At 36.1% G+C, this 27,198-nt stretch overlaps 1 protein-coding gene across 1 annotated transcript in view; it reads left to right on the top strand.

The window, feature by feature from the left end:
* The window catches only part of LOC113239736 (plectin-like), a 303,113-nt gene that overhangs the window by 215,577 nt on the left and 60,338 nt on the right, over window positions 1-27,198 (top strand). Inside the window, exon 4 of the mRNA XM_026476833.1 lies at window positions 10,601-10,771. Within this exon, the coding sequence (XP_026332618.1) occupies window positions 10,601-10,771 (171 nt within the window). The remainder of the gene's footprint in view (window positions 1-10,600; window positions 10,772-27,198) is intronic.

Raw genomic sequence — 27,198 nt, 5'->3', positions numbered from 1 at the left:
TTAATTTAATAGCTATATAGGCGTTTCAAAACTAAAAGAAGTCCGATAAAAGGCCGCGCAGCCTCCGCCATCTTGATTTTTTGGCATAAAATGCGCATCTTCTTAGAACCGAGACACATCTAACGATAGCCACAGTGTAGGCTATGGGATCAGCGTACATTTTTCGGATCTAAATCCTTGTAATAAAAGTGGAAAAGACGTGAGTTTGATACAAAACTTGCAACATCTTTTTCGTATGTGACCTTTTTCTGAACCGCTATGTACGATTTCTCTCGATAAGTGTGGTTTTCACTGTTGACCCTGGAGAAAAAGATCTCGGATTGGAATTGTCCTAAGTTGGTTCTGATGTGTATTCAAGGTATAGTGTAGAAAATTCCCTAGTCTGAAACCAGGTAATTAGTGAGGTTTTACGCTTTGACATTATGAAGTCTAATTTAATTTGTATTGAATTGATATTCAATTATTTTGTGTGAAATTGCTCCACTAGTTTGTTATTAATACGAAGATTGAAGACTTGTAAAAATTCCTTCGAAATACTTTCATAGACTTCTCATAGATCTCGCTACGGCTAAAAGTCATTGAAAACCAAATACAAAAATCCGGCTGGTTCGTTCTGTGACTTAGTTGGCATAGCGTCCGGCACGGTTTGCTAGAAGACGTCGGTTCGAATTCGGCCGGATCGAAGGATTTTTTTCTAAGTGTTTTATCTTTGTATTACTAATTATTATAAAATCTAATCTAGATTAAAAATAACCGACCTCAAAAGCCAAATTTTGCTGTAATCGTTTGCCGGAAAGTGCGCGAAACCGGATTCATCCCCTAATTTGCCACCTTTAGAGGTGGAATATTTCCTTCAAATTTAAATGTAATCAATCAATACTGAGATACCCTCGTTGCACCAAAAAAGAATCATCAAAATCAGTTCACAAATGCCGTAATCAAAGTCAAAGTCAAAGAATCATTTATTCCATAGGTAAAATAAATTTACACTTGAAAAAATCACATTTAAGCTACTGCTCGTTCACTATGCTGACTTTCCTGAGAAGAACGAGCAAGAAACCTAGGGATTGCTCTTTTCAAATAAACTTAAATGCTATGGAATGCACTTTGAATCAAAGTGTGGAATCTGGAGTCATGTCGTCTTTCCATACGTCTTTATCTAACACGTAGTCTTCAATTTGTAATATGACTTTTCAAACAAAATAGTTTTAATGTAGTTGCAAGACTATGCAACGTGTACTCAACAACCGTCTCCTGTCATACCTTGAAGACAATAACCTCCTCAGTGATCGCCAGTATGGATTCCGACGAGGGCGATCTACCGGGGATCTTCTTGTGTATGACATATGGAGCGAGGCTATAGAAAAACAAGGCGGAACACTTGCAGTGTCTTTGGACATTTCTAAAGCCTTTGACAGGGTCTGACACGCTAGCCTTTTAAGCAAACCTCCATGTTATGGGCTTCCCACTGACCTTTGCAATTGGATCTCGGATTTCTTGAGTGAACATTCCATTCGAGTGGTCTTAGAAGGCTACTCTTCCGAACACATGGCGATACAGGAGTTCCTCAGGGTTCCGTACTGTCTGCAACTCTCTTTCTGCTGCATATCAATGATATGTTAATTCCAGGTACCTTTGCGTATGCTGATGACAGCATAGTTGTAGATAGGTACTTGACCAATGCAAAGGTCAGAGGAGAGGAAATTCAGTCTTGTCGAGAGTCCATGGTTAGCCGTTTAGATTTGACGCTAAAGGCAGTCTCCGATTGGGGCGATGCCAATCTTGTCAAATTTATCGCTACCAAAAGGCAAGCGTGTCTATTCTCCACTAAACGGAGTCCCTTTGAGCTGACTCCGACTTTTCGTGATATATCCATACCAATAGCCGACCGTCTCCAGCTATTTGGAATGAACCTGTCGTCCAATCTGAACTTCGGCAGATACATTGAATCCATGGCCAAAACTGCAGCCAGGAAGCTTTCCATCCTTTCCAGGGTGAGGCATTTCTTCACACCGGGACAGTTGCTGCAGCTGTATCAAGTACAAGTCCGGTCGTGTATGGAGTACTGTTGCCACCTTTGGGATGGCTCTGCTACGTATCAACTGGCCACCTTGGTTTCAATTGTCAATTGACAAGCGTGTCAAGAGCCTTATAGGTGACTTGGAATTTGCCTTGAACACCGCCGTAAAGTTGCCTGCTTATCGGTATTTTACAGGATATATCACGGAGAGTGTGCGATGGAATTACACGATTTAATTCCGCCTTCCCCTTTCCATCATCGGGGGACTAGGCGTAGGCTTGGCTTCCACCCCTATGTTGTGGATATTCCAAAGATTCGCACGAAGCGTTACGCTTCCACATTTATATGGCGAACGGCTATGGGGTGGAATTCCCTGCCTGCAGATTTGTTCCCTGAACGTTATAACTTCGACCTTTTCAAGGCGAAGTGAATAGGCATTATCTAGGTGTGCATGCTCAATCGTCGACCTCAGCGTCACTTTCCATCAAGTGAGATGGAGGTCAAATGCACACTTACATTAGAATACAAAAAAGTAGTTTTTAAACTTAGGAAATTATAATTTTAATATATGATTCGGAATCTTATTGTAAAAACGCATACGGTTCCCCATAAAAGAGTCGTTTACCTTGGTTGAACGAAATCATGGTACCATGAGTTTGGACTTAGCTCTAAGGTTAATATTATGGATATCTTCTTTCCTATTGAAATTATGTATATTTTTACTGACATATAAAATATTTGAGTAAATGCAGTCATGATACCAGTCTCTTTAAACTTTTCTCTGAGAGAAACCCGAGAGCCTAAACGATACACAGAACGAATCGCTCTTTTTTGCAATACAAATATGGTTTGAATATCTGCCGCTTTACCCCACACGATAATCCCGTAGGACATTATACTATGGAAGTAACTAAAGTAAACTAGTCTAGCAGTACTAACATCGATAAGGTCACATGTTTTGCCGACTGCGTATGCAGCGGAGCTTAGTCTCGTAACATACGTACAAAAATGAAATACAGTCGAATAGAACCTCCTACTAAAAAACTTGTGGTTGGCCTATATATACATATACCTCACACCCTTTTTCCATCGGGTTAGGATTTCCTTGTAGATTCAAAGGCAAAATTAAATTTGTAAATGAATTTGCCCCAAATTAACTCCACCGATTGTTCATATCACATTAACGTCTTTGCAAAGAACACTCAGGTAAATAGCCACAATTGAGCAAAAACTTTAGTATAAAAATGAGGCCGTAACACGAAACCTTATGAGGTTTCTACTCGTAGCCGGAAACGAATTAACGATAATATTAAGGAAGTGCGCTTTATCTGAAATGTCTAAAGGTGTCGGTACCAACTTTCTATCATTTCGTCTGATTGTTTGGCGAGAAAGAAAGAGTAAGAGCGTTTGCGCGCTACGTCCAAAACGTTTCAGAGTCCTAACCTTCGAACCACGAAACCCAAATAGATACGGCCGTTTTCTCACTATATACCTATTACGAATCGGACGTAAAGTGCAGACGCTTGAACGGTATGTTCTACCGCCTTTCCAGCCGTGATCGTGGGTTCGAATCCGGGCACCTTTGAGTTTATATTCCAAATTTAATTAGACATTTAAATTATGCTTTTCGGTGAACGTGACAAAATTTGGTGAAGAAACCTGCACAAATTTTTCAAAGCAATTTAATCAAGTATGTGACGTTCAATCTGCATGGGAATTTGCAGCCCAGGCCCTCTCATTGTGAGGAGGCCTGTGTCCAGCAGTGGGACTATAATATAGGTAACTAGTTTATTTAATATTGCACGATACAATACTCGAATATTAAATAGTATTTTACTTCGTCTACTCTAAGGGTCGTATTCTAGAACTCTACTCAATGCTCAAGTCAGGATTTGAGTATGGTTATAAGCACTCGAAATCATACTCAAGTCCTTGCCATTAGGGTCGTATTTCCAGTGCTTAAAATCATACTCAAGTCTGCTCAAGTCCTGACTTGAGCATTGAGTAGAGTTCTGGAATACGACTCTTAGTGTATATTTACTAAGAGTAGACGAAGGTTACACGCGCGCGACTGCATCGATACAAACGCGCGTTTGCATCGATGTCGAAAGTCGCCATGTGTAACCACTCTAATACTTATATAACAAAAATTGCCACGGAAATTAAGCGGTGAACTAACCCGAGAATGACCGTTAATTAAAAAACAATATTTAAAACCCACGGCCATTAAGAATTAATAAACAACATTGACCGCGAATTAACGAATTGAAAACGAAGGTAACCTTTTAAATCCTTGTATTTTTAATTAATTTACTTAGATAATGGCGACCGGTTTCGGTCGACCAACCAGCTAATCAAAGTTTATTTCTACTTACAACAATGTGTAAAATATAGATGATATCATGTATGTGACGCATTGATCATCAGAAGAAAACAATGCGTTTATAGGTATTTTTTAAACGAAAACTCAGGATGTTGATGTGATTATGCTGACCCTGAAGGTAGATTTTTTAAAATATGCTCTTAGAACGGTTACACACGGTGACTTAGCAGCGATGCAAGCGCGCGACTGCTTCTATACAAACGCGCGATTGCATCGCTACACTTCGGATTTATAGGCGATTACATCGTTGCAATCGCCTATAAATCACAAGTGTAGCCGATGCAATCGCGGGTTTCACAAATGCGCTTTTTTTTTTGTTTGCATCGCTGCTAAATGTGTCTTGTGTAAATCTTAAATGTGTACTGAATGAGAAGCCTAAAAGTCCAAAGAAAGTGACACCAAGTACAATTTCTAAGGCATAATAACGCTTCCAAAGTAACTCTTTTTGTTGTCTCGAGTGGGTGTTTGTAGTACCGTCGTTGTTTCCGATTTCCATAATATAAATATTAGTTTTTTGAGATCCATATAGCGAAACGAGGTACCTCGTGCTATCATCATATTCTGATACTTAATTTTACGGTAACCGCCAGTACGGTCCATGAACGAGGCAAAGGAACTTTGTATATAAATGAAGGTTGAGGCAGACACCTGCCTGTGCAGGCACCCAGAATGATCTTTCACACAGGTTTATTATATCTCACGATTATTAAATTGATTACAATTCGGTGGTTGGAGTGAAATTGGCGTGAGAATCTCCTCTAAAAAAACCGACTTCAAAAGTTTGTGAATTTACATCTATTTGCCATTGAAATCAGTTACTGGAAAGTGCGCGAAACCGGATGCATCCCCTAGTTTACCACCGTTGCAAATATTTTCTTCAAATTTAAATGGGACTAAAACCGAAGTTCCTTCAAAAAAGAATAATTAAAATCGTTTCGCAAATTATCCGGAGTTATCGCGTAACGTAACAAAAAAAATTCAGTCGAATTGAGAACCGCCTCCTGTTTTTGAAATCGGTTAAAAATTTGCTTTATTTTTTTTCGTTATTTCTGATTATAGTCAAATCGCCTATTGACATGAACTTAATTAAGTTGCTATTTAGAAAATTCACATTCATTACACTCCGTGGCCATGTAAATAGAGCCTTGCGCGACCTGGTCGATCTATTCCCCTACTGTGTATAAAGTAGATGCATGGAGCGGTTGTTTTTCTATACATACTTGTATTATAGATTACTCTATTGAACCATAATTGCGCTAGCCATTACACCTTATGCGGTCAGTGTATCGTTAACAAAAAGCAAATCACGGTAAAGGTGAAAGTCATCATCCTGGGGAGCGGCAGCGGCCTTACACTACTGAGGTAGTTGTAATATATTAATATATAATATGTATATTAGCGTTTAAGACTAGAGAGTGGACGACAGCGCGGTGGCGATAGCGATGCGGGCGGCTTAAGCGACTTGATCATAAGTTTACGTTAAGTTTGCATAACAATTATGCTGTTCTCAACGGCAGCAGCGGCACGAGTGGCGGTACATGAATGTCCCACTCCAGTCGTGCGGTGAATTCATGAGAGTCTTTGTCAATGACAAAGATCTGCACTAATGGCATAGTGTCTGCCACGGTTTGCAAGAAAAGTTGGTTCGAATCCAGCGGGATCGAAGGAATTTTTTTCTAAGTGTTAACGAACTTTGTATTAATATATTATATATATTTTATCTTCAATTACATTGTTTTCATTAGAATTGTATTAGATTAAGTCATATTGAAATAAATTTATCTTATTTATCTTATCTTATCTTAATAATTATAACAAACTAGTGGAGTAATTTCAGAAAAAATAATTGAATATTATGGTGAAACATCACATTCAATAAACTTCATTACAATCCAGTAGTTTGCTGTTAATACAGCGACACCTCTGTTCTGATAGTTGTAAACCTGGCTGAGTGTAGAAACTTTAGAAGTTTCTCACAAACTCAATATATAGATCTGTAACAAACACATAAACAAATTCATAAGGTATCCAGTAGGGCTAGGCTATTACTGCTATTCTCGCATATAAATCTCGCGCTTTATGTTGCTCTCGCACAAGTCGCGTCCTATCGTGCTAGCCCCTCTGATTTGGTCTGAAAGCTCAGTTGGTGAAGAGCAGTGGCTCCGGCAATTGAAACTTGTACGAGTCCAATCAGATCGAAGGAATTTTGTCCGTTTGTTTTTAACCAATTAAAAAAAGGGGGGGGTTCTCAATTCGACAGTATGTTTTTTTTTGTTGTATTTATGTTACGCGATAAATCTGGAATTTGTGAGTCGATTTTGAAGATTATTTTTTGAAAGAATGGACTAAGGTACCCACCGTCTTTAATTGGTCCCATTTAAATATTGAAGGAAATATTCCACCTTTAAGGGTGGAAAACTAGGCGACGAAACTGGTTTCGCGCACTTTCCGGTAATCGATGTCAATAAAACTTGGCAAATAGATGTAATACCACGAACTTTTGATGTCGGTTTTTTTTTAATTATAATTATTCGATCTTTCTATCAAGAATAATAAATAGGCTTTTCATTTTCTTTGATAAAAATTTTTAAAAAGTGTCTTTCGAAATTCGCCCACAAGATTATCTACTTTATTTTAAGACGTGCTGCGCACTAAAGTTTCGGGAATGAATAAGAAAAAAATACTACAAATGGTCATAAAAGAATTTATTGTTTCTCAAAATATTCTCCGTTAGCGTTATTGCACTTTTTCATACGAATGAACCAATTTTGAAAACATTTATGCCACTCCTCCGTGACAATCTCTGAAACATATTTCTCATACTCTTCGACAGCCTCTTCAGATGATGAAAATAGTTGACCACGTAACTGGTCCTTAATTATTGGAAATAAATAAAAGTCACAAGGTGCCAGGTCGGGACTGTACGCAATATGGCTCATAAGGTCAACGTTGTTCATCTTCAAAAATTCATTTGTCTGTCTGGCCGTGTTAGAACTGGCGTTATCGTATTGCAGGATGATACGGCGTGTACAGTTATTTTTACGGAGTTTGTCAATAACTTCCGGCAAACAAATGGTCATGTAACAATCACTATTCACGGTACAACTATTCTCCAAAGCAACAGTAGCCACATGTCCAGTTTTTTAAAAAAAAAAGAAGCAATCAACCGCTTAGAGGCAGTTTGCACGCTCGCCACTTTGGTTGGTTTCAGTTCATCTCGAAAGACATAGGCTCAATTGCTGCTTTGTTTTGGGATCGTAACTATAAATCCATGTTTCGTCACCTGTTACTATGTCCCACACCAAATTTGACGCCCCTTTGTTGAATCTGGTAAGCATGGCATTGCACCAAGTGACGCGATCCGTTTTTTGAGCCTCAGTCAAATTGTGTGGGATCCACCGAGAGCGCAGCTTTTTCACATCCAAATGTTTGTGTAGTATTGATTCATTTGACTCGTTGCTATGCTTAAAGATGCCCGAATCTCATGGTATGTCACATGCCTGTCTGTTTTGATCATACGGCGCACAGCATCGATGTTTTTGTTGTTCACAGCATTGGACGGGCGGCCATCACGAAATTCGTCACTGAGATTCACACGACCACGTTTGAATTCTGCAAACCAGCTATAAATAGTCGTCTTGCATGGTGCTTCATTGCCAAAAGCAGTTTGAAGCCGAGGGAAGCTCCGCTGAGCTGTTAAATTACACTTAAAGTCGTAGAAAATCATACTACGAAAATTTTCACGAGTTAAATCCATGGTGATGTAGACAACCAATTTCTAAAATGACGCCAAAATGTATAAACAAATGACAGTCAAATGAAACAAACTGTATTCTACAGCCAAAGAGTTCCATTTTCAAATGTTGTAATTACTTTTTAAATATTGTTTATGTAAGTGGCCATTTCCGGAAACTTACAGTGCGCCCTATATAACATGAATTGTCATGAATTTTGACAAAATTTTGAAAAAATTCGTAAAAGTCACCCTTCTAATGAAACAGAGTACTTTATTACTGTTAATACCTGCGAATTAACTGCTTTATCGCGTGATAGCTCACAATTTGAACTTGCAGTTAAATTTAACCCGACTCTGTTAGAAGTTAATGGATACATTCGTTAAAAGGTGAGGTGTAGTTTGCAAGTTTAATGGGCTTTAATTTGGAAATACAATGATACGGGAATTCGTGATGGAAGCTATCTATATATCGCGTATATAGTATTGGTAAAAAGCGTTTCACCAAGCCAAATTTCACAGGAGAGGGATTTAACGTTATTATTTTGTTATTTCAATGGGACTTTATTTTTGCACAGTAAGCGTTAAAATATGTGGACTAATAACAATAGATTCCTATGCGATATCGATACGCGGATTTCGTTTGGCGACTAAATTACCGAAATGTCGGCTCATAACCAAGTGCAAGTTACCCGTAATTGCACTATCCCGGACGACATCCCATGTATCTTAGTAATGTGTACAGGTGTCCCTCAGCTATGCGACACACAGGGAAAGTACTTAGTAGCAGTAAAACTCCTTGTAAAAGAGTTCGTCCAGGGAAGTACTGCCACCGTAAGAGGGAGCAGAGGAAAAATTCCTAATCTTCGATTTGATTTTAGACGGGTAGATCCACTTTAAAGTTTAAAATAAAATATTGTATGAGTAACTACACGATATATTCAAGATAGACATTAATCAGAAACATAAAACAATGAAGTTTCCTCCATAGGTAAAAATCACGAAATGACCTCTAACTTTCACATTATTTCGATTTATCCTCGAAATGCTACAGGTTATTAAAACAAAAATTAGATAATTAATTATATTTATGCATGATCGACAACTGCCACTACGGATTTTTAATACCTTTAGGTTAAGAGTTATTCCGCTAAAACGAGTTTGGTACTTTTAATGCGCAAAATTCAACATCTCCTGTCGCATGTCACGCGAACTTCAGGCATACATTTGTTTCACAAATTTGGGCGGAGCCAACGTCAAAACTTTTTTGACGTGAGAGCTCTTAACTATTTCTGCCGCCAAGCAGTAATGTGAAGATTACTGTGTTCCGGCTTAGAATGGTAAGGGTGCTGGTGAAATTACAGGTAGGTACGTGGGACTTGTCAGCGTATGTTCACAGTCACAAGCGCGGTGGCAGTGTCCTCAGATCTTTGCGATTCGAAATTCTAAGCGGCACTGCAGCTGCTATGTGCAGGCGTGTCGTCTAACAGCAGGCACACGACGTGTTCGTCATAAAAAACATGTACCTACATATGATTATCTTCCTCCATGAAGACATTATTTTTAAAAGTATCTAATACTGCATTCAAAGGTCTTTAAAAATAGCTTGCCTCATCATTCAAAAATACAAAACATTAACTCTCCCAGTTGATTACAACAAGCTCAAATACGAAATAGTGCTCCATATTACATGAAAGTGTCTTTTTTATAATATATGCACATTGTAATATGTTATGATAGATAACAACCTTAATTACGTTATCTATAACGAAACACCATGAATGAACAATGAGGTCGCGTCACTGTAATCGGATTTTTCATAAGTGTGTATTACTTACACTGTAATGTGTACATTATAATTTTTAGGCAATAGATGTGTCCCCCTTGTGGGAACATAGTTTTGTCATGAAAAGTGTAAAATAGATTAAGCGAAACTGGTATAAACGCGAATTTCTCTTTTAATTTTGCAATCATCATTGATAGATTTCCTCACAAATTGTTACATCAATGTAACTTATAAACACTAAGACAGCATAACTGACCGTGGTAATGGAAATAAGTATTAATTAATAAATATGTATTTTATATTTTTTCTCTATAATACCTACCAAGCGACGAACAAGTCGCGTGACTAGTGGTAAGCGACACGCCTGTCCATAGCAGTTGCAGTGCTACTCAGAGCTTTAAATCGCAAAGATCTGAGGGGAATAGTCGACCGTGCCCGTCACCCTGAGATAAGATGACAAGTCCCATGTGTCAGTAATTTCACCAGCATGATTCGTTTATCTTACTTAAACGAAAAAAAAGTGGTACACTGTGTAAAGACTTAGTTTTAAGGTTAATATTTGGATGTCTTCTTTATGTATATTTTTTATGTAAAGAAAATGAAATGTGTACATGTATATGAAAAAATGTGCAATGACATATATGTATAATGACACCCTCGCGTTTCCTATAATTCCAGCCGCGCGAACGAGGCCGAATGCGTTTCCACATGCTGCAAAATGTCCAAATGGCGTTGGACTTTCTCCGCTATAAGAAGATCAAGCTGGTCAACATCAGAGCCGAAGACATCGTCGATGGAAACCCGAAACTCACGCTTGGACTCATTTGGACCATCATTCTACACTTCCAGGTTAGTGAACATCGTATTACTTACAATGTTACCTATGAAAAAGTTATAGAAATCGAACAGATCATTTTTGTTCTTGAATAGTTTTTGAATTATTTATAGATACTGACACGTGGTATGTTATTGAGATTTTAATTGTACTCTATGCCACTTACTATAAGACGCCTAAACATAAAAACCCAGAGAATAGCCCTCGTTACACAGTCACTTTGTCGCTCGTGAGGAGAGTACAGAATTGCGCGCGGGAAAGCCTGCAGGCGCAATCACCTGTTTGTAATTTTTAAAACTAACTTTCTTTGGCGGGCGATTGCTCGCGTTCGTTTTCGTTACAACGGAAAGAGCATCTCGAGACTCGCGCGTGGTGGAATACGCGACTGACGATCGCAATCGGGCACTTGTTCCGGTTCCTTCCAACGTCCTTTACACGCGCACTCAATCGCACACGTTTGCTGTATCACGCGCGATAGAGTGTCTGTGTAAAACCCGCTGATGGTTATTAATAGGCGCCGCCACAAAGTCAGGAATATGAGATACATTCAAAAGGCAATATATATAATACTTTTCTATATAAAGGTCTCGGTAGATATTACAATTTGCCGTTTTCCAAGTGTAATATTATTGTAAAAGAAAAACTTTATACAAAAGGACAAAAATCATGGTGCGTGATCCAGCAAAGAAGCAATTCTTTAGGTTGCTTCTCCCTCTTATATTTTACAACAATTATTGCAAATGTGACCAAAATAAACAAGAAAGAACATAGATAATAATTATTTTGAGGTGGTCATTATTACAATAACAGATAATGCATGCATTATACACAATGTGTAGCCTGTACAAAGTTCGAATGTATTACAAATTTTGTAAATACTTATATAAACGTCAAAATATCTACCTACTTAATTTATAGAAGTTCAAATAACATAATATAACAAAATAAGTATAGTTTTTTTGTGTCCGGCCTAATTTTAGGCATACAAACATGTTGAAGATATATTATACATTTTCTCACATGCACTCACATACACTTCAACAGCTAAACTATGTTTTTTTAATAATGTCACAGGCGTGCACACATGGATTTTATAAGCAGTCAGTAATTTGAACACGATTATAGTTATTTGGGTCAACTTCAATGATAATATTTGTAAAATGTAACTAGATGACTAAAGTATTATTGTTGCAACAAAATACATCATTGAAGATCGAACAAACTCAAATAATTCAGCTAGACTCAAACCAGCAACTTTTTCGCCAAATCGGGGCTATCGCTCTCCTATTTGGGCTAAGGAACGAGTCTGCATACCATACAGCAGATTTTTTTTTTCCACCCTCTAAAGGTTTTAACCTATTTTTCCGTGCTCTAAGGTTTTAACGATGTAGGTGTCAAAATAATATTTCCAATACCGAAAAAAAATATTTTAATAACGTCAAAATAAATATACTAAATGCATTGACTTACAAATAAATGGACGACGGGTCTAATACAAAAACCACGAAAAAAATGTCCCAAGTCAACCTATTCGAAATTTAAATTGTAATGTCATCGCAGTATCGCGCTGTCCGTAGAACAAATGAAGACTAAAGCGGAGTGTCGCGCTCTGTATACGATTTTAGCGCCTTACAAGTGCGGACACTTTTTAGCGCGGACCCGACGTCCATATAATTGTAAGTCAATGACTAAATGTCAAAGATTAGAAGACAAGGCTTAATTACTATAAAATAAAAATGGACCGAAGGCTTGGTGTATGCCTATTTAAATAAAAATAAAAAAGTAATATTCACCAACACTTGGCCGTATGGTTTCAAAACTTTGCTTTTTCCTTTAAGGAAAGAATCAAAAGAAAAAATAATGAACTTAGGGATTTGTAATTTAAAAATGCAGAGTTTCACACACTGTATAGCACACAGTATATGGAAGTAGGTAAAAACCACGAAGTAAGCGTATTTATAATTATATTACACCTGGTCGTAATAGGATTACGATGTTCTTCGGCCAAGGGCAAGAAGTTTTAGTGGGTTTTCAACGCAGTTTTAAAATATTAATGATTTTATTCAATTATACTTGATGTTTAGCGACCCGCCGCAGTACCACTCAGTGCTTTTAATCACAAAGATCTGAGGTGCACTGCCACTGCACCCGTCGCCTTGAGACATAAGTTGACAAGCCCATGTGCTTGTAATTTCACCAGCACCCTTGCCGTTCAAAACCGAAACACTGTATGGTGGCTGTACTTCCCTGGACGAACTGTTTTACAAGGATGTCTGCTGCTACTCAGCTGAGCTTGAGGCAAGATTGCGCGCTTATTAAACTCCGTTAATTGACAGTAGCAACATTTTCACATATATGTTTGGTTACGGAATTAGAATCTACATCAAACATTTAATAAATCTATTTTTTTATGAAATGTTTTCCTACTTAAATTCAATAATTTAAAATAGCTCATTTCTAAAAAGCTCGGACGCCAGTCGTTGAACTGACGTCACGACTAGTGACGTGAAAAACCGATACTGAATTTATTTGGATATGTGTGCTTCGAGTTATTATGTACAATAATGCAATTTAATTGTCTAATAAATCATACTAGGAAAATACTGTTTATGGAATAGTAGATACGAGAGATAGCACGAAATAACACTCACCTAAGGCCATGAAACTAAAAAAAACTTGACACTAACGCCTTTCAAAACTCAATTTTACTCTATTGTGAAATCTTTGCTTATCCCAATAAAATACCTTAACCCAAATAAACGGGTGAAAATTTATTTAAAAAAAAATTTCGTTCTTATTATTGGAATAAAAAGGATCAAAGTAGTTATCGTAATATCGAAGTTGACACACGTTTAGACATCTAAGTCATCATAATTTATTTTATCAGTTAAGTTTTCCTCTTGTTCGATTTCTGAACTTTGCCCCATTTTTTATATATCGCACATGACAACTATCATAGTATTACCTGCAAATGGTTTTAATTTATATTAATATTACCTATTTAGTTTCAAAGCGACAGTGTTGTCCTGTCACTTTGAAATTAAATCGTATATTAATGACACATCAATATAGCGAAATTTTGGAGAAAAATTATTAATATAACGCAATTTTGAGATAAAATATAACATGACGCCATTTTTGAGATAATACTATGTTAGTTGTCACGTGCGATACATAAAAACTTTATGGTTGGCCTAACTTTTGCACTATCTAACCAATTGTAGATAGACAATTCAAATCTTATTTGAAATTCAACTCGAGTCTAAACAAAATGTCCATATACGTTAGTATCACCGTGACACAGAAATCATGCATTCAGAACACTTACTATTACGTTGTGTTTACTGTACAATTTGTTGTACATAATGACAACTTTATGTTCTATGTTATTTATGATTACTTTATGTAATGTGTGATATCATTGTCTTTTATACAAAGGGTGTTAGAAATCATACTTCGTTTTATTAGCATTTAAAAATAGATATCAATAGAAAGACACAATGCTTACTTATGACGTCACAGCTTTAATGGCGCCATAAAATCATCATAGTAATGATGGATTTGCTTTTAACTTTAATTAAGTTTAAAAACATTTTTACAATAATTAACATTAACATTATATAACACTCCATAATACGTCGACCTCCGTGGTCACTTGGTTTGCACACGAGCTCGCGGGTTCGATCCTCGGCCAGGGCAATGTAGAAAGTAACTTTTCTATATTATCTCGGGTCTAGGTGTTGTTACTGATTTCCATAACACAAGTGCTTTACCATCGAGTTTATAGCCAGAAATAAAGACGAAATAAGGACATACATTACATATAAATATAATTAACCAACAACTGCCTGTGTGTATGTCTTTATTATATTCCAAAAATATTCTGTATTTATTGTAACAAATATAATATCTCTAACAATGGCGTGCTGTTCCATTCGGTGGTGTGGGGAAAAACAGCAAAACATCTAATTGCAAAACAAACAGAATCAAATAGGAAATGAAACTATTTTTCCGAATTTAAATCGCGTATATCTGTTTTTTCAAACAAACCTTTGTTTGTTTGAAAAAACAAATATACGCGATTTAAATCCGTAGGTTTGTTTGAAAAAACGAATATACGCGATTTAAATCCGGAAAAATAGTTTCATTTCGTATGTGTAACAATCGCGAAAACCTAAGAACTCGATAAACAGAATCAAATTTCATCGGTAATTAAGTATTAAATATGTAATTTTGCAATTTTCGTCCATTATAGCAAAGCTCAAGTTAACTGGTCGATTTGAAGTGAAACAATTGACGACACCACAGACATATATCTAGATAGACGCCGGGAGTACAGCAATTTGTATGAAAACCAAGCGTGCCACATTTTTTGTACCCACTTTGACGACATAAGAACTATTTAGTGATGGAAACCTCCTTCCTCTCGTTCTAAATCGATTGATTGAACGGAATACGCGTAAACACGCGCATTCCATTCAATTAATCGATTCTAAATATACTACCTTTATGCAAGTATTTGTTATACAAGTAGTCGTAATAATAATATACTCGTAGTAGGAAAATACTAGAAGAAGATAGTTAAGTCCTTTATTTTACTTGTTTTTAAAAAATGTTGTTTACTTAAAAAAAATTAAGACTTTATTTTTTAATCAACTTCAAATATTGAAATTATGGTCCTTCCAATAAAATGAGCTTATTATATAACATCTTTTTGTAATAGAAGATCTTATCAATTAACTTAAATAATGAATATGCACATCAATGTATAAACTTGCGACTGCCTTAATTAATTTTACTAGATGGTTTTCTGTTGGTAATTGATCAAATTGGTGAATGGGAAGAAAAATGAAAATGTTACTCCTGACAAAATATGGTAAAATCTTATTAATCAGAAGAGTTTTACTTAATGACGGCCTCGTGTGAAATTTTTGTGATTTGTGTATTATTTCTCGGATTTCTAACTCTACTACTCAGCATATTTCGATAGCATCTTAGTTGGGATAAACTAGACCACCTTCGTCTTCGAAAGCAACGAATTCATATACGTATGACCAACTCCAGGTTTTTATAAAGATAGCGCACTGTTAATTCTTTGCTATATATATATATATATATATATATGTTTTTGAATTACTCGTACTACATATCCGGCTATGTATGTAATTATTTGTCCACTATATTCGGACATTCGAGGCAATGTGCTGCAAAAACTATCGAAATTACAGATGCTACTAATAATAGATACTACAAAAAAAAAACGAAAAATTACTAAACGACATAACAAAAGAGTTATAGAATATTTTTATATCGCTGAGGTCATAATAATTTTCATCCTTTTGTTTTCAAAATCGATCAGAATCGAGAACAGTGTTGCCTAACGTATACATCACTAAATGTTAAATTTGGCCAAAAAAATGTACAAGCGGCCGCACCACGAAACTGAATTCATTATACAAAAGTGCATTCGTTCGATATTCATGGCTTATTAACAAAGGATCACAAATATATCGCACGAAATAAAAGCCGCAATGTATTACAAATCACGAGACATACACTCGGCTGCACATTTGTTTTCTCGAAATTAATACAAAACCAAAATAATTGTTTTTAAAATAAATTATGCATCTTCTGATTACGAAATCACTTGCCCGTGGAAGGAAACGTCCCTGCTTACCCGTTTATATAGTTATGATGCTTTTGCAGTTTATAGTGGCGCAATTATGCATTTTTTCGCGTTTTCGACCAGTGTTTATCGACGATAACGGTCGAGCGCGTTCCGAGGTGTAGCAGCGGCAAGTAAGTGAATTTCACTTACTTCGGGCACGCGAAGTACGTACACTTGCAGCGTCTATCTTGATATACGTCTGTGGACGACACTCGTCAATTGTCTTGAATTCGGGCTGGCCAATCGGAGCGCAGTTGTCACAGTAATGATATGGCAGAATAGTTTTCAAACAAATTAAATGACATTTCGTCTCTATTTCTGGAAAAATGCTTTACTTACTTACTTTGGGATCGTAGCAACGTACGTGATGTTTTCTAATAAAAAAATATTAAAAAATGTATGTGTTAAACATTTTTTATATTATAATTATTACCGGGGCACTATCCAGAACACCCAGCCCTGAATCGACAGTAGAGCTCCTTGTGAAAGAGTTCGTCCAGGGTAGTGTACTGCCACCTTACCTTTTTCTGCCTCCAAGCGGTAATGTGAAATTACAGGCACATGGGACTAGTCAACTTCTGTCTCCGAGTATCTGGCGCAGTGACATTCAGTTCTTTTCCTCAGATCTTTGTGGTTTAAAGCTCTGAGTGGCACTGCTACTGTTATGTACAGGCGTGTCACTTACCACCAGGCGCTCGAATTGTTCGTCCCGTCACATGATATAATAAAAAAAGCACGATCAAACTAAATAGTGTGTAATTTCACTCGCGTTTTTAACCGACGTCAACAAAAGGAAGAGTTAACTCGATTGTATTTTTTTTGTGAACCGTGTTCGATGATTTTTTTGTTGGAAATGTACCTCACTAGTGGTCCCATTCAAATTTGATCAAAATATTCCACCTCTAAGGGTGGCAAGTTAGGGGATGAATCCGGTTTCTTAGATTTCACCCATTTTATGTTAACCGATTTTAATAAAACTTTGCGTATAAGTTGTTTTTTTTAAAAAACGTTGTTATTATTTGTGATACACTTCTTACTCTTTCTGTGTTAATTTATTTTAAACATTGCAAATATTTCAACCAACCCATTGAAATCAAATTATAAATTCAGCAAACAAGCTTCGTACACGTTTGTATTGCCAAAAAATGTCACGCGTCTTGCGCAAGAGCACTTCAAAGAGATTGTTCGGATTGTCCACTACAATACGGTTTCTCTTTCATCGTTACGTAATGGTACTTAAGAGCTTTTGTTTTGGAAGGGAGACGAACTTCAATGGTTTACAATTAATATATATAAATCTGTTCCTGATCATAAATAGGACCTCTCTATTTTTTCCTTTGGCTGACTTTTATGTTGCAGCTTTATTGCCTTTGTCTTTTGAAACCTAAGTACGGTTGTGGACTTCTATAAGGATAAGTTATCATTGTATAGAGTGTAAAAATAACTGGTTATTGAAAAACGCCGTGGTAGCCTAATGCTCAAACAGCGGCTGCGGGTTCGAAACCGGGTTAGCCGACCTAAAAAATCTCCGAGTTTTCGAGATTTGTGTACGATTAGTTTAAATTAATTTATTTATCTTTTTAATGACATTTTTACAAATACGGTAAATTTCAAAAAAAGTTTATCGGGAGAATTTGGTTGCTACGCTTAATGTTACAGTCACATGAATATTACATTCAGTTACCAACGTTACAGTTTTTCAATATTTACCTACATTACATAAATAAATAAATATCAGACAACATTACATACGTTGCTCTGATCCAAAGTAAGTAGCTAAAGCACTTGTGTTATGGAAATCGGAAACGACGGTACCACAAACACCCAGACCCGAGACAATATAGAAAAGTTATTTTCTACACTGACCCGGCCGGGCCGGGGATCGAACCCATGAGACGTTTCGGTAACCAGGTGTGGTAAATAAAATACCGAAGGTCCACAAATTTAAAGAATTGATTAATTTATATATAAATAATTATTTTCACTTAAGGGGGGCTCGGAAACCAATCTGGTTTTACCGCCGTAGTTGTGGTACTCCCCTAACGGCGGTGGGCTGCTAGGTGTTCAGCAGTGGCAAAATCCTACAGTGAAAATAATTCTTTGTATATAATAATAATAATAATAATAATAATAATAATAATAATAATAATAACGCTCACAATCAACATACAACACACTAGGGAAACCCTATGTCGCGGGTACCATGGACACACACATGGACAACCACAAATTACACCCAAACTCACGAGAGAAATAAATGTAGGCCATACAAGTATTTCTCCCGGCCCGGGAATCGAACCTGGGACCTCTGCGTGGCAGTCCGGCGTGGTAACCGTTCGGCCACAGAGGCACTTATATATATAGTATAAATTAATATATTCTTTAAATTTTCTGGACTTTCGGAATTTTATATACCACACCTGGTTACCGAAACGTCACACTTTTTACGACGTTACACCCGGGAACTCTGAGATGGCGACACTGTGATAACCGGTGTGTAAGCCACTGGACCACGAACATTGTATCTAATAAATATTTTTTTAATTTAATTTTGAACAGGTTTTTTTATTATCTTTAAGGTTTTTGACCTTTTCGGTGAAGGAAAACATCGTTATAAAATCTGCACGTCAAAGAAGGTTCACAAACCTTTGGAAAACGTGCGAAGTCTCCAACCCGCATTGAGCCAGCGCAGCGTGGCGGACCATGACCTAAACCCTCGCCTGAGAGGAGACCCGTACCAATCAATGGGACGTATAAAGGGGATCATGATGATGATTACTCAATTCTCAGGAGAAATTGTACTCATCATCACATTGCGGAGGACTTTTGTTATACAAACCTTAGGCCTACCAAATTGTATGCACTCGTTAAAATTATTAAATTACGAATGTTTATATGTAATATTTCGCCGCCTTACTTTGTCAAATCGTATCTTAAAGCACAAAGTTACTAATTTGGCAGGCTGATTTCACCTTCATATTTACGCACTGTCTTTTACCTATTCTTAAAGTAATGCATCCAAGTTAATACCCTTGATAAGAAATTGAAAACAAATAGAACATTTTACCATCTTCTGTATAATCACTCTTTATAAGATACGAGTTTGAAACATTATTTTCTTACATTTAACACGTTATTATGTCTCAAAACACAACCCTTCATTATATCGTAATCGAGCAATAAATAACTGCAATTTCAATGCTACCAACATGACAACGATAACTTGTTTCAATTTGCGTAGGTTGGCACACTTATCGACTGCCTTATAAGGTTGTATAAAGGGTGCTCGAAAATCAAGGGTGAGTCAGTGCCATTCATAAACAAATGAAGGTCGCATCGCGACCCAGCGAGCGTGAATGAGTTGCGTCAAGTTTATTTTTAAATTTTATCGTAGTTTTTTTTTATGAAGCCAAGAGCGTAGCGGAACGTAGTTAGGCGAAGCAAGCTTTTTTATATTTATTATGACAGTGCAGTAAGTAGTACTTCAAGAAATAAAATATAGAGTTTTAAATGTTGTCTCTAAAGGCACCCGTGCGTAACTATCATGCGTCAGATAGTCAAGCCGCTCTGCGTGCACTAACCTCAGTCACCCAAACATCGAGGATTGTAGAAAACAGTGTGACTATACTGAATGCTCTCGGGGAAAGGAATAAAGTGGTCCTGCGCTGGGGCGAGTCGACTCGTCGCACTCTGACGACGACGGCAATGAGGCAGCAGACGAACTGGCCAAGGTTGGTGCTAGGGAAACCTTTATTGGACCCGAACCCTTTATAGGGATAGCATACACCCTGGCAAAGCTCACTCTGCTGAACGAGAGCATACACGTCTCCCGAGAAGAGTGCCACAAGCAGAGGACATTAAATCTGTCAGAGCCAGGAAAGTCCTTCAGTTCTTCAATGCTGTCGGCCTTGGCTCCGAACTGTAATTAGTAAGGATCACAATAGATCAGCTGATGGTCGCAGTGATGAGGGTCTACATATTCCCCAAAAAAAGCCACCCGAATAATAATAATAACTATCAACAACAACATACCAACATACACTCAGCGTTGAAATCGTCGTAAAATTTGTTGAGAACAACCTTATGTCAATGATTTACAACTGCAGTTTCAATTATTTTTAAACGAATTTCAGTTTTAATTTACATGTTTATTATATATAATTTGTATATTACATACGGTATAAATACCCTTATTAACTTCAAATATAATTTTACTGTAGCAGCCTGAATCAAAACATGATATAAGCATTTGCTAGGTATTGGTTTAGTTTTGCTATTGCATTAGAAAATTTGTAATAAAATTAGATTTTGTTTAACTAGCAAAATTAATAAAATGATTGATATTTTCAGTGGCCCCCTGTTTTTCAAAAAGCCACGGTACATGTGGGCATGATAATAATAGCTACGTAACTCGGCACAAGCTAAAACGCAAATCGAATAACATGTCGCCGGTTAGCCTTTAATTTGAATCACCCTGTTCCATTCGCTCCTTATTAAGAAGTTGTCATTTTGTTCACCATGTATATTCATGATGATTTCATTCACTTAAGTTTAGCTTTAGTGATGTGAATCAGTAGTTCACTTATACGAATTGGTTCGTTTGTATTAATATAATAGCCAATATTTCTTCTTGTTAGGATTTGAGAAACATTTTTGTTTTGACTGGTTTTGGTTTGGATTGTCTGGGTTGTGCCTATGATTTAATTTTGTTGTCCTGGTACGCACAGTACCGGAAATTTCCTAATTTAATTCAAATATTTATTACATATCACATTACACGTTATAGATGATACATTAATTGGGGGTATAAACGAAACTTCCAGCAAGGGCGCAGCAACGTCAGGGGACTGAGTTCGTAGATCACACTATTTAATTATATTAAATTATTATATCACATTGTTCATAATAAGTGATATAAAAACATGGAAAAATACCATACATATTTAATAATTATAGTCAGTGTTTTATAGTAAGGGCAAAAGCGCCATTTCGAAAATTTTGTCAGCCCTCGTGAAATATCAAAAATGTTTTAGGTTTTAACGACTGTTTACATAAATATTTTAAAACAGTGGTGAAAAACTAAAACACGCTCCACTGTAAAAGTTTTCGAAATGGCGCTTTCGCCCTTTCTACATAACACCAACGATATGTTCTTGTCTGACAGTCTGGCACTTTATAGGCACGAGCTTCTGTATAGCGAAGGTTTATTCCAAAATCCAAACACTCTAGACCGAAGTTCCAATTAGAGTTAGGGAATTTACACACCTTCTGTCATTTGCAGGTTTTATCACGATGCTGCCATTCACCGTTAACGTAACAGATAATTGTACATAACTGTAAATTATTCAGATCTAACCTCGACTACGTACCTGTACCAAGAGTTTCCTATGTTGGAAGTAATAGTTTTGGCAGATTTTGTACTCATATGCGTGTTCACATATTCCTTTACTATACGTAACCGATTTCAACGTATGAGCCATTGTTGGATTCGTCTCAATTTTCTGCTGAGGCCGAATCCGATTTTGCTTTGAAAGGCCTCCAATTCCGACTCGTTATCACTGAAACAACATACAGGAGTTGAAATTTAAGTTACGGTTTCGCTTTTGTTTTGAACTTGTTCTTTTTTATTCCAATTTCATTATTTATATTCCACCTTGAATTGATACATATACATCACGTTATCTTTACATTAATATTGACAGAATGTAATTATCTCTGCATCCAGGATTATGTGTCGATTGCGTGATTGATGGCAAAAAAACATAACTAATACTATAATTAATACTACTATCATTCATGAAATGTAATAGGATTACTAGAATGATTAAATATAAATATCTACATATTTTTTTCAATATATTTAATAAGAATGAGTGGCAGTACACTGTATGTTGGTACAAAAATTCATAAAACATAAATAAAAAGCTCCAAAAAAATACTTGTTGTTTTAAAAAGATTGTGATAACATCACGGGGATAAATATGTCAATTTTGTGATCAATTAATCACTACAAGTTTATTTACAAATACCATAACATGCGTTAAATCACCAAAGAGCGTTAAATCATCCATACCTCTAAAATAATTTACAAACCTCTAAAAATGTACTTGCCACAGAGGTCCGTGGATGGCAACCACGCTCTGATACCATTTTATAAATGCAACAAAACACACGGTTTGAAGGATGACTGAAATACTTTTAATCAATCATTCATTCGAAACGGTGACATATACTAATACAGTAAGTACAGAGGGCACTACATCTTTTGATATCCAAATTAATGACAAAAACAACCAAATCAAAGATCATTCATAACTGATACTTTCAAATGAATCAACTCGCTGTATCGCATGTCCCATCACTAGTTATTAATTTACAAAATAATAGCTGAGGTTGCGCTGTTTATTACATACCATTGCGTGTAGATGTTTTTTTGCACGTAGCTACAATCACGTGCATGAATATAGTGTCGGTAGGAGTGAATTGACACTAAAATATTTTTTAACCAATTCATGGACAGTTCCATATCTTTCTGCATAAGTATTGTTTGTAGTGCCCGTCCCCATCAACCTCTTGGATATGCGGGAAGGGTACTATGACCTATGCGAGCAAGCCCGCACAGGGACCATCTAAGTCTTCATCCGGTTCTCTATAAGGCTAGTTACTCAGGTGAGCTGCCCCGGGTGCACGTACAGTACCCTCCCTATTTTCCAGAGAGGTACCGAACACCCGTTCAAAGACACTATTTTTTTATAATACCATGTGACGGCACAAACAAGTCGTGTATCATGACAGAGAAATCGCAGATATCAGGCATAAGTTGGCAAGTCCCATGTGCCTGTAATTACACCAGCACCCTTACCTTTCAAAACCGGAACACACTAATGTTGACATTATTGCTTGGCGGCAGAAATAGGTAATGTGGCAGTACTTCCCTGGACAAACTCTTTCACAAGGAACTCTACTGCTACTACCTTACCCTGAAAGTGATATAGTGTTCCCCTCCCCTAGTACTAGACTGTGAGTGTGTGCGTTATCTATTATTTATTATTTATAAATTAAAAATCGAATTTATTCTCGAACACAAAAGAGACAAATTAAAAATAACCGGCATTCCGGTATTGCTTGTCAAATATCTGCCGTAAACACGATTAAGACATTACAAATGTTTGCGGACATTATTTGATTGTAATTTTGGTATTTGTGTACGTATGTATAAACGTAAGCGGAATTTTAAAAACGGTCAGTGCATTATTTGAGTGTTTATAAAGTACACACTGGAATTTACAACTTAATGATCGGCACTATAGGCTTCGTCAATAGAAATTCTAACACAAAATTGAGATTTAAGCATAGTAAACTAGGATAGGAGGAACATGTCGTAAGTCTGGTGATAAGCGACACGCCTATCCAAGCTATCGCAGTGCCACTCAAAGCTTTCAACTGCAAAGACCATAGGGGTACTGCACACACTGAGACATAAGCTTAGCGGCAGAAATAAGTAAGGCGGCAGAACTTCCTTGGACGAATAAAAAAAACGACTATCTGCTTTTACAATCGCTACTCCACTGAGATCGTTACTCGAAGCTATCCACAGCAAACTACAAAGTGAACCTTTTCGTAATTATAAACCGCTTATTATAATCGCGTATTAGAAGCAAATTCTCAATTACAACATCGCATCACCTTTCAAGTTTGATCCAATTTCAACGTGTGACAGACAGACAGACGTACAATGAAACTGGCTCGCGTACGAAGAAAGTTGTAAACAATGAGAAAGGTACCTTTGACTGAGAAATGAATGGATGACTTATTGGCCTTGTACAGTGAATGTATCTAAAGGCTCTTTCTGTTTAGTATCTAAGATGACAGTGCGGTGAGCGATTTATGGTTTAATTATTAATACAAACATCAAAAAACAAAGAAAAATTCTATCGACCTGACAAAAGTCGAACCTACGTCTGTGTAAAACTTTCATAGATTTCTCACAGATGGCACTGCGGTGAAAAATCCATTAAAAACAAAAAATATAGATCTGTAATAAACGCACAGAGAAATTCGGAAGGTTCGGTAAGATCGATGGAATTATTCTTTGTATTCGATCCTTATATTAATAATTATAACAAACTATAAGTCTGTCTTTTTGAATACAGAGTAAAATTACATTTGTAGGGTTGGCAGTTTTCATAAAATTTTAAATAGTTATGTAGTTGTCGTGGATAGTTTTATCGATAGATTGCGAAAAAATGTGGAGTTTTGCCAAAAAATAATTGAATTGTGAATGTTACGACGTTCTAATGATTGGGATGAGTTGGGAGAACTTCAGGCACGGTATGCTAAAGACGCTAGTTCAAATCCATCTTTGTATTTATAATTATAATAAACTAGAGAAGAAAGTTCACAAAAAATAATTGAATATCATGGTAGTAAAACATCGTGATATTCAATGTAATTAATATTACATTGTAAAAAATGTAACCATCTATCGACAGTGCTTGCTCCCGTTACCCGTGTGCCCAAGACAGCGTTATATCTATTAACTATAGTCCATCTTTTTTGAAGACGGATTAAAATGACATTTGTAGGGTTGCCAGTTCCATAAAATTTTAAATAGTTATGTACTTATTGTCGATAGCATTATCGATAGATTGTGCAAGAAAATAAAATGCTGCCAAAAATGCCTGTATTGTAAATGTTATGACGTCCTAATGATTACTAATTGCGTTATTGCCTTCTTTATTCCTATATTGACAAGTGGCCTACTGTATCGAGGTCAAATTCTATTCATATACATTTTAACAAGAACAGCCGGATTTGATTATCTTTTAAAAAATTTTAGAATATGATTCCACTTTGTATTTTTCATAAACATAGTTTTAAATACAAGTATATGTATGTATAAAGTTATTAACATTGACAATGCAAATGAACTTGTGCTCAGTAATTGGATGAATATAGGTCGAGTATGATTCAAATGAAACAAGATTGGCTATATATTCCATAAGCGTTATCAATATTCAGTCGGTAGATATTTGTCGATAGAATATTTATCGACTGCAATCACTAGCTGCTCGCAAGCGGCCAACACTTTTGTGCAATGAACTGTCCTTTTAATTCCGTCTTCAAAAAAGATAGACTATTGAGGTGTATTTTCACAAAAAATAAATGAATATCGTGGTGGTCAAACATTGTGACATTCGATTAACATAAAAATTAAAATTTATTATTGTTATTTTAATAACGTTGACGTACGTGGCAACAGTAATAATATTTTCTTTTTTGCCAGACAACCAAACCAATTATTACCTGGCATTAAGCTAGCCTAAGAACATTATAATGCTAATTACAATCAATACTAATATTTTTGGTTCTTATTTATATCCTATAGAATACAGATAAATAGGTAACTTCCCCTCTTCTAAATTCGAGTCACCGATAAGCCATCTTGGCACTTTCAAAAAGTTTTTCAATATATTTTACTAAATCATAACGATAGGAAAAATAACTCGTTTCTTATGTTTTGAGTTATATGTTTGAAGCCTTTGTCTGTGTTTCTTGTTACGAAAACCTTTTATAATAACACATTTTTCATAAAAATCTCTAAATCTATAGTGTTCCTTGTTAAAATTCCTTCGGTCGGGCTGGACTCGAGCCAGCGACTTTTTCGCCAAACCTATATTACTCTCCCAACTGAGTTACGAAAGGGAGACTCGACGATCCCACCCCCGCTCCTACATGCATCAGACAGGTATTTACGCTAGTGGTTTCTTTTTATTTTTGTATGGAAGTAAATTCTTATGAATTATTAATGCAGCAATATTTGTTGTTTATGACATTTGTAGCATGGTGCTGCGAGGTTGTTAGTGTTTGTTTAACAAATAACCCTGTAACAGGGTATACGTATTGTATATATATACATATATTAGTTTCACAAGCGACGAAAGCGTGGCAGTCACTTTCGATCCAGTTCAAGTTGTCGCTCGTGAGATCCGGGATCGACTCTCCGGTATTGTATTTGTTATATATTATGTTATATTATGAAAGATAGTAAAACTTTTTTACGGAGAAATTATGCAATTAAAATCCGGTTGCAAAACGTGACGATTATAAAAATAAGATAAAATCATCAATCATCGGCATCTTTTTGGGCAAATTTCTTTATATTACAGCTTAAAATCATATTTTCTATATTTAACAATGAAATAATTACTATTTAAGTAATACAGAACACTATTTTTAAGTATAGATATGTTGCGAACAGCACGGGACCGATCATTGTGGCATATTTTGGGACGTCTTACGGCTGAAATGATGGTGTTACAAGGATAGGCATTGCAATATGTGCCGAAAAATGAAACTACAGCTTCAAATATAAGTTAAATATTTTTTTTTACTAACCATGTGTCTAACTTCTCAGTCGAAATTCTTTGTTAAAAATTGTATCCCCATAATATTGTAAAAACGTTCATATTTGCTGTGTATTATCTGAGTATTGAAAAAACCGACCTCAAAAGTTCGAGGAATTATATCTATTAGCGATGCCTAAACTAAGTAAATGTGTAATAATAATAATAATAATAATTCATTTATACGCTTCAAATAGGGTAGCGTACATTACACATGTTGATGGTAAAAATTAAATCAGAACTTAAACCTATTCGGCCTTCTAAAATAAAAGCATGCAAATACAATAATAAAATAATACATTGGTGGATTGAGATTCGATTTTAAAACAATAATTAGGCAACAAAATTGATTGATTGAGAATTGATT

The sequence above is a fragment of the Hyposmocoma kahamanoa genome, unplaced genomic scaffold, assembly GCF_003589595.1.
Source record: "Hyposmocoma kahamanoa isolate Upper Pololo Valley unplaced genomic scaffold, ASM358959v1 116, whole genome shotgun sequence".
NCBI lineage: Eukaryota > Metazoa > Arthropoda > Insecta > Lepidoptera > Cosmopterigidae > Hyposmocoma > Hyposmocoma kahamanoa.
The sequence above is the reverse complement of the archived record's forward strand: the minus strand, read 5'-3'. Positions and strand labels throughout refer to the sequence as shown.